At 39.5% G+C, this 11082-nt stretch overlaps 1 protein-coding gene across 1 annotated transcript in view; it reads right to left on the bottom strand.

The window, feature by feature from the left end:
* The window catches only part of ACAD9 (acyl-CoA dehydrogenase family member 9), a 44076-nt gene extending 34261 nt beyond the window's left edge, over positions 1-9815 (bottom strand). Inside the window, exons 1-2 of the mRNA XM_011364476.2 lie at positions 9540-9815; positions 5215-5308 (exon numbers count right to left, since the gene is read on the bottom strand). Coding sequence (XP_011362778.1) covers positions 5215-5308; positions 9540-9689 — 244 coding nt within the window. The 5' untranslated portion in view covers positions 9690-9815. The remainder of the gene's footprint in view (positions 1-5214; positions 5309-9539) is intronic.
* Between the last annotated feature and the right edge of the window lie 1267 nt (positions 9816-11082).

The following is an 11082-nucleotide window of genomic DNA, read 5'->3' as shown; positions in this document are numbered from 1 at the left end:
CTAAAGAGAGATCACTCTAAATAATAAAATTTTTTAAAAAGCAGAGTACATTCCTATTAATACCTAGGCAGAGAAATCCAGCCAAGAACAATATATTCAGTAAAGTTCTCCTTTAGATATAAAGGAGTAAAAAAGACCTTTTCAGGCATTCAAAAGCCGAGGGCATTTTCCACCACAAGGCCTGCATTATGGGAAATACTGAAGTGGGTCATTCTATACCAGAAAGAAAAGGACAAAAAAATACAAAACTATGAGTAAGATAACTAACATACAGACAGAAACAGTAATAAAAATTAGAGTGGAATTAAATGAAATTGAAAACAAAGACAATAGAAAAAATTAATGCAAAAAAAAAAAGCTGGTTCTTTGAAAAGGTAAATAAAGACATAATACTTATTGATATATATGTTCCAAATAAGGGAGCACCAAAATATATAAAGCAACTACTAACAGAACTAAGAGAAGAAACGGACAAAAACACAGTTAAAGTAGGGGACCTAAATACCCCACTGTCACCTATTAATAAACCATCCAAACAGGAAATCAATAAGGAAACATCAGCCTTAAATGATACATTAGACCAAATGGACATAATCAACATTTACAGGGCTTTCATCCCAAAACACCATATTATACATTCTTCTCTAGTACACATGGAACATTCTTAAGGATAGACCATATTTTAGGACACAAAACTAGCCTCAACAAATTTAAGAAGACTGAAATTATACCATGCATATTCTCTGACCACAATACTTTGAAACTGGAGATCTCCTACAAAAAGAAAGCAGGAAAAACCACAAATACATGGAGATTAAGCAAGGTGCTACTAAAGGACGACTGGGTCATAGAAGAAATAAAAGAAGAGATCAAGAGATACATAGAAACAAATGAGAATGAAAAGACAACGTATCGAAACTTTTGGAATACATCAAAAGCAGTAATAAAAGCTCATATCATTACAGGCCGAGCACCAAAAACAAGAAAAATCCCAAACAGACAACCTAACATTACACCTTAAAAAACTAGAAAAAGAAGAACAAATGAAGCTCAAAATCAGCAGAAGGAAATAATAAAAATTAGAGAATTAAATGAAATTGAGAACAAAGACAATAGAAAAAATTAATGCAAAATAATAGCTGGTTCTTTGAAAAGATAAATAAAATTGACAAACTCCTGGCTAGACTCTCTAAGGAAAAAAAGAGAAAGGACACAAATAAAATCAGAAATGCAAGAGGAGAAGTTATGACAGATACCCCCTAAATACAAAGTGTCATACAAGAATACTATGAAAGATTATATGCCACCAAATTCAATAACCTGGAAGGAATGGACAAGTTCTTAGAAATATATAACCTTCCTAGACTGAATCACAAAGAAATGGAAACTCTAAATAGACTGATCAACAGTAAGGAAATTGAAACATCAAAAACCTTCCAAAACGTAAAAGCCCAGGACAAAATGGCTTCATTAGTGAATTCTATCGAATATCCAAAGATGACTTAATACTTATTCTTCTCAAACTTTTCCAAAAAAAAAAAAAAAAGAAGAAAAGGCAATACTTTTAACTCATTTTATGAGGTCACCCTGATACCAAAACCTGGTAAAGATGACACGAAAAAAAGAAAGCTACAGACCAATATCTCTGATGAATACAGATGCAAAAATCCTGAACAAAATACTAGCAAATCGAATACAACAATACATTAAAAAGATTATGTATCATGATCAAGTGAGCTTTATTCCAGGGGCACAAGTATGGTCTAACATATGCAAATCTATTAATGTGATACCCTACATAAACAAAATAAAGTATAAAAATCATATGATCATATCAATAGATGCAGAAAAATCATTTGACAAGATACAGTATCCATTTATGATTAAAACAATAAAATAGGTATAGAAGGAAAGTACCTCAATATAATAAAGGCTGTATACAACAAACCCTCGGCTAACATCATATTCAGTGAAAACCTAAAAACCTTCCCTCTAAGATCAGGAACAAGACAAGGCTGTCCACTATCACAACTATTATTCAATTTAGTGTTGGAAGCTCCGTAATCAGGCAAGAAAGAGAAATAACAGGCATCCAAATTGGGAATTAAAAAGCCAAGCTGTCACTCTTCACAGATGACATGATTCTCTACATAGAAAACCCTAAAGACACCACCAAAAAAACCTATTAGAAACAATAAATAAATACAGTAAAGTTGCAGGATACAAAATCAATGTTCAAAAATCCACAGTGTTCCTATACACTAACAATGAATTTTCGGAAAAAAATGAAAAAAAAATTCCTTTTGCAATTGCACTAAAAATAGTAAGATACTTAGGAATAAACCTAATGAAGTATGTGAAAGACCTATACACTGAAAACTATAAGACATTATTAAAAGAATCTGAAGACGACACAAAGAAATGGAAAGATATTTATGTTCATGGATTGGAAGAATCGACGTAGTTAAAATGGCCATATTACCTAAAGCATTATACAGATTTAATGCAAACATCATCAAAATCCCAACTGCATTCTTTTAAAGAAATAGAACAAAAAATTAGGAGATTTGTATAGAAGCACAAAACACCCTGAAGAGCCAAAGCAACCCTGAGAAAAAATAACAGAGGGAGAGGTATCACACTGCCTGACTTCAAATTATACCACAAAGCTGCAATAATCAAAACAGCATGGTATTGGCAGAAAAACAGATACACAGACCAATGGAATAGAACTGAAAATCCAGAAATAAACTCCCATATATATAAGCAAATAATTTTCAACAAAGGAGCCAGAAACATACAATGGAGAAAGGAAAGCCTCTTCAATAAATGGTGATAAGAAAATTGGAAAGCCACATGCAAAAGAATGAAATTAGACTATCACCACACACCAAAATTAACTCAAAATGGATCGAAGACCTAAATATAAGGCCTAAAACAATAAACTGCATAGAAAAAAACATAGGTACTAAACTCATGGACCTTGGATTTAGAGAAGATTTTATGAATTTGACCTCAAAGGCAAGAGAAGTAAAAGCAAAAATAAATAGGACTAAATCAAACCAAAAGCTTCTGCACAGCAAAAGAAACCATCAACAAGGCAACTATTTGAATGGGAAAAGATATCTGCAAACACCACCTCCAATAAGGGCCTAATATCCAAAAAATAAAAAGAACTCATACAACTCGACAATAAAAAAACAAACAATCCAATTAAAAAATGGGCAGAAGACTTGAACAGAGACTTCTCCCAAGAAGACATACAAATAGTCAACGGACATATGAAAAGATACTCAACTTTACTAGCTACAAGGGAAATGCAAATCAAAGCCCAGTGAGATACCACCTCACACCTATTAGAAGGGCTATCATCAACAAGACAAGTAATAACGAGTGTTGGAGAGGTTTTTGGGAAAAGGAACCCTTATACACTGCTGGTAGGAATGCAAATTGGCATACCTATTATGGAAAAGAGTAAGAATAGAGTTACCATATGACCCAGCAATCATTCTTCTGGGTATCCGCCCCCCAAATTTTGAAAACATTTATTTGTAAAGATATATGCACCATAATGTTCACTGTAGCATTATTCACAGTGGCCGAGACATGAAAACAAATGAAGTGTCCTTCAACAGATGACTGGATAAAGATGATGTGATACATATATGCGGTGGAATATTACTCATCCATAAGATGAAATACTGCCATTCGTGAAAACATAGATAGACCTTGAGATAACCATGCTAAGTGAAATAAGTCAGAAAAAATTGAGAACCAAATGATTTTACTCATATGCAGGATATAAAAGTGAAAGCAACAAATGAACAAGATAAACAAAAAAACCCTCACAGACACAGACAACAATTTAGTGGTTATCAGAAAAAAAGGGAGGAGGCGGGAGGTAGGTAAGGGTAAAGAGGGTCAAATATATGGTGACAGAAGGTGATTTAACTTTGGGTGGTGAACACACAATGCAATATACATATGACATTACTGAACTGTACAGTTGAAACCTGTATGATTTTACTAACCAATGTCACTCTAACAAATGATTAACAAAAAAAAAAAAAGAACAAGGGACTAAGGAACTAAAAAATGAAACAAGTAGAAAGTTAACTACAATAAAAATAGAAGCAAATATTTCTAAATAATAATAGATATTTATATACAACTAAGCAACTTTTTAAACTAGCAATGTAACAGTTAATGATGTAGGGCAGCAGTTCTCAAAGTGTGCCTGGAGGACCTAAGACACTTTCAAGAAGTCCGCAGGGTCAAACTATTTTAATATGAGTAGCAAGATGTTCTTTGCCTTTTTAATTCAAATTCTGTTGTGAGTGTACAGTGGAGTTTTCCTGAGGATACCTGATATATATATCACAGATTAAATGTATATACAGATAAAAGAATCCAGCTGGAATCCAACTGGTTCCACCTGAATTCTCATATCTGTTGCTTCATATTAAAATAATTCAAATATTTAAAAGATTAACAAAACTATTCTAAAAATACCACTCTTCACTATTTTTTGTTTGGAAATATTTTTCATTAAAAATAGTATATGATAATATACAATCGGTCTATTATTTTTAAAGGAATAAATGAACACAGTATGTTAAAAATTTAATTTCTGATAGGGCATATATTGATAGATAAAACCCACATAAACATGAACTCTTTGGGGTCCTCAGTATTGGAGGAGCACTGTTGTCAATCTATCATCACTGCTCTCCAGAGAGCTCCCTCAGGCACAGGCAGCTGCCTTTTCAAAGGGCTGGCTGCTCACTCTATGAGAGGAATCCTGCCATCTACATTGGTGCCCTCAACAACATTTACAGCAATTTTACGTTGCTACTCAACTAAGCACGTGATCAATGGGCTTATAATTTGTCCTTGGCTTTTTTTTAATTTCACTTTTCTAGCTGTTCATTTTTATTGTATTTTACAAAAATGTCAGTCTGCAACAGTTTGAAAATGTTTTAAAGTGGTCTTTCACCATAGATATGTTGAAAAACACTGATTTAGATATCTTATAATTAAATATAATTAAACAGACATTGGGGTAATCCTTAAAGCAATATACTATCAATAGATATCATTTCTCATGATTAATGACACTCAAGAGAACTTTCTCTATGTATACTGCTTCTAATATAAACATCAAAGCATCACCCTTAAAATGGACATGGTAATGATAAAGAAAATCACACGTACCCTCTTCAGCGAAGAATTTTTCTATGGGTCGCACAAACTGGTTGATTTCATTAAGTTCGTCTTGGCTAACTTCTGGGAATGGGAAAACTTCTTTCTAAAAATGATAAACACTTAGTAAAAATTAATTTTTAGCAACTTTTCATAGTGGTGATACCAGTCAAAAAGGAAGGAAACAGATTTGCTAGATTCTGTATCTGGTAGGCAGGACATAACTCATTGAAGGAATTAGAAAGCAAACCCCAGAAGGTGCTTAAGAGGCAGGAATTGTACGTTAGACTCCACCACCTAGATACATACTCCTCTTCTACTCAAGCAGGTTTATTTCTGATTTTGATCAGCTTTCCTTATCAATAACAAGTTATGATTTTCCCACAAAACAAAGAGCTCTGGACTAACAGTTCAAAGCCCTGGGTTCTGTTCCTTGATTTGTAGCTTATTGTGTAGACTTCACCAAATTTCTTTCCCTCTTCACATTTCCATTTTCTCAGCCATAATATGCTGGTAATATTTACTCAAGGTCATGAGAACCATGAGAATCATGGAAGATAACAGGTGTTAAAGCTCTTTACTAAAATGTAAAATTTCGCATTATTTTGTGAGTTCAAAGATGCTGCAGCTGACAGGAGCATACTGTGGTTACAAAGTCTGACATCTTGCCAGGTTCCTATCCAGCTGCATACTCCAATCTCCATCTCTCCTGATTAATGACATCTGTTACTTGCACTGAGCGTGTGAGGTAATGGAGTCACTGGAGGAAGTTCAGCTGTTGAACTAGATCAACCTTAATTCAGCCCTGGCTCTGCCACTTCTTAGATGTGTGACTTGGGTAAGCCACATAGCCTTTCTCAGTATCAGTTCTTCTGTTACAGATACCTCAGAGGGTAGCTGTGAGGCTCAAAAGAGATATTTCCTAGAATGTAAAGTAACTGTAATTATTTGTATCAGATACTGGCTCTTGCTTCCACCTCATACCATGGAAAACAAATTAGCTTCCAATCTGTCTCAAACCAATGAGTGGCCAATATTTCTGATTGGCCAAGGATTCCCCACTGGGCTATCACTATTATATTGCCTAAAAATATCCTGTTGTGTTCTTAGCCCCTCTGGCTTTGGGGGTTCCAGATAGCCCTGCCATCGTAAAATAGGTATTTGGACTTGGACCCACAGCTGCTGAGAAATGATGTCCCAGATCACAAGCTGCCAACCCCCTAGAAGCCCTGCCTCTCTTCATGGCACCTCTCACCATGTGTCTCAGGATAAGGTGTTCAATCTTCCACCAGAGACTGTCCACTCTAGTAATATGCTCCCAAATCTGTTTTCTCCTCTCAAGACTCATGACTATAAGCTTACAGGTTGGTCACTATACAAAAGTGACAGCTGACTTAAAGAAATTCCTGCCTCCAGGCTATTCCTGGTCCTGCTTTCAAGACTGTCTAGAAGGAAAATATGCTGAGACTCTAATCATTCTCCAGCCTCTCAGAACAAAGCCAACTCCTTAGCTGAATATATAGAGGCTCAATCCATTGTACTAGCCTTCACAGCCTCATGGATTCACCTGGGCCTTGTGCAATGAGCTGTGTTAGAGTAAGATTAGATTATTCTGGTACTGAAGAGGAAATTTGGGCAACTTCATTAAAAACTAATTAGCTTTCTGCTTCTGTAAATATGCTTGCTTTCTGCAAATGTTTGCTGCATGCAAGGGCTCATGCAAAAGCTCCCTTGAGGTTTGCTCGACTTGCAGATGTAACTGTTTGTGCCTTTGTTCCACCAATGCAACTGTTTGTACCTTAGCAGCTCCCGCCTCATGTAGCACTTTGTACCCCAATAACTCCTGCTCCCTGTAACAATTTGTTTACTGGTTCCATAGCAATCCCTGCCCTTCTCTATGTTACTGCTTGGAATTTGCATAGCAACTCCTGCTGTATATAACGGTTTATGTTCAAACTGACCAATCAGATTATGTAAAATGTTTCAACTGAGCCCACTGCCCAGATCTTCAGAGCTCATCTGGGACTGCCATAATAAATTCTCAATTCTCCTCTCTGAGTGAACTGCTTAGTTTTTCGTTGGACTGGGTTTTGGAGCTTTTGGGATTTTTCCACAACAGTGCCAGTGAGCACTCCAGATGAGAAAAGAGAACAGCCTGGGAACTAGTTGGCCCTCAAGTACAAGCAAAGGATAACTGCTACAGGGACAGAGATCTCAGGTGCACATAAGAACAAATCTCTGACATCAATGTTCAAAACCTGAATGGGGGGCCTCATGGGTGCTGGGCTGAATTTCCATCAGCAGCTTTCAAATTTTTTAAAGCAGTGAAACATCTCTTTTAGTTAAATCTAGTGCAAACACCAAATGCATAAAACAGATAAAGCTGCCCTGGTTGAGACTACAAATGGGGAGAAAGGTCACACAAATATCTCCCCCTGGACTTCCCAATGGTCCCAGCAGCAGCCTCAGGGGCACTTCCTTGAATAGCAAGGGTCCAACTAAGGGCAATGTGATAACTACAGGTCTAGATGATCTTGAAGGTCTCTTTCTATTCTAAGAGCCTAAGTATCTCTGATGTCACATTCCTGCTCAAACCCCAATTATGCTGTGAGAGTTGATGTTGACCTGAACCAATCATGGTGGAGGTGCTTAAAAGTGTTCAGATTCTAAATATAAACTAGAGAAAACAGGATTTGCTGTCAGAGTAGTTGTGGAGGATTAGAAGAGACATCAAAAGTGACTCCAGGTATTTGGCCTGAACAAGGTGAACAATAGAGTCAGGGAAATCTATGATAAAGACTGGTGGGAGAAACAGGGTTGGGTGGGGAAACCAGGAACTCAGTTTTGGATATGTTAAATTTGAGTGAAGCTTTTGGTAGAAAGGTAGACATAAAAGGAGTCAAGTTCAGGGGAGAAATCGGAGCTGGAGAAATATATGAGACATCAGGATGTTAATGGTATTTAAAGCCATAATACTGAATTAAATCATCCAAAGTGGGGTTACAGAAGTCTACAGACTGAACCTCAGTCTGTTTGAAAATGCTGGCCAATGTTTAGAGGTCAAGGAGCTAAGAAGGAACAAGCAAAGGAGGCTGAAAAAGATCTATTAGTGAAGTAGATAGAAAAACTAGGAGAGAATGGTTTTTTCGAAGCCAGGAGACTGTCGGATGCCAGTGATGAGTCAAGTAAAATGAGGACTAAGGACAGACCTCTAGATTTGACAACGCAAAACAAAGGTCATTACTACTTTCATAAGAGCAGTATAGTAGATTGTAAAGTACGAAAACCTGAAAGGTATGAGTTCAAGATGCAGGAGAGAAGGAACAATTGATGATGTAGATGAAAAGGTGAGAATTACTCGATCAATGTCCTTGAGCAGGTAAGACATGAAGTCTAGTAACGCAGTTGGCCTTTGCTATAAGACAGTTCATCTAGTAAGAGAATGCAGACCATATGGGCACTGTTACAGGAAGGAGAGTAAATGTGGTTGAATGCTTAATATTACTGTTGGGTAAGAGCTGGGTTACTACTAGGTGGTGTGACCAGTGGAGGGGATAAGGTGGGAAAAGCACCTTGGAGCCAGACTGCAAGAGAACCTAAATGGCAGGTTTGTTAGGACTAGGAAGGCCCTATCCCCCCATCCCTGTAGTGTGGGAACCTGACTTCTCCCTTATCTTTGTGTGGAAACCGGACCTTGCATCAGGTTTGGCAACGCTACATTCTCTCCTCCCGTTTCACTGGGCTCTGCTCCCTTCCCCGCCAATATACACGCCCAAAATATTCCGGCCAAAAGGCCCGCCTCAAGCCCCATATAAGTTTTAGGTCCCATCGCATTCGGGGCTGATGCCATCTTCGGCTCAGTCTGTCACTCTGCTACCCTTGCTTAAACCTTTGGGCCTTGTACGTTCCTCCCCTGGCGGAACAAAGGTGAGGCGCTGGGACTCAGCTGTGGATGCTTAGGGGCCCCTGGAAGCTGACAGAGGAGCGGCATGGTCCGAGTTTTGTTTAGGATTCAGAGAGGAAGCCCTACACATTTGGGGGCCAGACGCCGAGTGGTGGGTTGAATCGCCTCGCCTAGTATTTCCCAAATGACCTGAGAAGAATTAACTGGAACACTTGTCAAAACCATAGATTCTCAGGGCCCCCTACCCTGGAAAGGCACTTCTCTTTCCCTGGAAAAAATTACATGATCCAGTGGAACTCAGAAATTTGGAGTTTTAGCACGCCCCGCCCCTCAAGTGTATCTGTCAAGCGGGTATGCGGACACGGACAAAGCTCGATCCCAGTCTTTCCTAATAAGGGCAAAAATCAGGAAGCAGATCCAGACACTGAGTTACCTTCTCGATTCTGCCCAGGAAGAGCTCCTTGACGAAAGCTCGGCTCGGCGGACAGGTGCGCAGCGGGCGCCGACTCTCAGTGAAGCCCACTAGAGCCCGGTAAGAACGCGCCGCCGCTGTCGTGCGAAAGAATAACCCGCAGCAGCCCATACTGCCCCAAATCCTTCACGCTCTCACCACAACCACCACCTTCTCCGTGCCTCAGTGATATGCACCTGGCTCTCGCCAGACAACGCCACTGGCTTACACCGCCCCGCCAGATGACGCCACTGGCCTGCGCCGCCCTGCCGGCCGCCATTGCGCCTGCGCGGCCTCGCGCGGGGAGGATACCAGAGGAGCGGGGCGATCACCGGCTGGATGGTCTCACCGTCAGGCTTGCGGAGTGGGGCGGAGGGAGGGTTTTGTTTTCAAATACCAGCGGTTGTTTGCATAAATGCCAGCTTAGAGAGGTTCTTTGGAGTACCGGGACCTAAGTGGCGACCTAGCTGCCTCCTCTCGCTAGTTAGGGCGACGAATACGTGGTAAAACTGAAGAAAAGCAAGAGAATGGGAAAATATCATGTTATTACCTCAGGAGGGGCACCCACAGTATGAGTACTGTTACATTTCATAGGTGGATGTGGATTCGTGAGCTTCATTTTGTTTTGATTCATAGCTTACGTATATGTTATGTAGTTTATTTGTTTCTTTGTTTTTGGAAGAGGAAAAGGGGTGCTCCACCGGAGAGAGGTCTGGATAAAGCCCTGAGTTACAACTATCCCTAGGAAACACCAACTTAAATGGGCATGCAAAGGAAGAGGAGCTACAGAGGGAACCGGGAAGGACTTGTTATGGCGCGAACGATTCTGAGACCCACGGAGACAATTGAGATTAATTATGAGCCTTTATTAGCCGGCCGGCAACTGACTCTCTACCACGCAGGGCTAGAGGAGATCAGCCCCGAGCTTTCAGAGCAGGCAGCTGATAAAGCTCAAGACCATATCCTGGTGGTCTCCTGAACAAGCCAGCAGATTACAGAAGTGGAAGTTGGCTTTTAGCATATCTTTGCCCGGAACAACACCCTTAATTAACAAGTAAATGGATTACAGAAGCAGACGTTGGCCATCTACATATTTTATACAATACACTTCCTAAACCACACACAAGCAAGTAGGACAACTTCTGATATCTAAAGATATTTCTTCCCTGTAGCTGACTTAGCTAGTTTGCTCACTTGAAAATTTTCCACCCTTAACAGACTGAGAACAATAATTAGTGGGACAGGTCGGGAAAGGCCATAGGGCCTAGGGAGGAGAGCCCGCATCGCGGAGACACTGCACAGTCCAGCGTTGCCTCGATCCGGGCCAACTGGGCACTTCCTAGTGGTCCTTAAGTCAGCTTCCTCCATGAAGATTTTCTCTCTTCTTACCTCCCATTGGACTTATACTCTGGCTATAGCATTTTCCACAGTATTGAGAAATGCTTTTTGCCTCCGTTATGGGAACTCCTAGAGAATGGTAGGAAATTTCATTCATCTCAACGGTGTTATGGCTGACCCAGTAAAG

The sequence above is a fragment of the Pteropus vampyrus genome, unplaced genomic scaffold (assembly GCF_000151845.1).
Source record: "Pteropus vampyrus isolate Shadow unplaced genomic scaffold, Pvam_2.0 Scaffold97, whole genome shotgun sequence".
NCBI lineage: Eukaryota > Metazoa > Chordata > Mammalia > Chiroptera > Pteropodidae > Pteropus > Pteropus vampyrus.
Note: the sequence above shows the minus strand (reverse complement) of the source record. Positions and strands in the feature narration are given on the sequence as shown.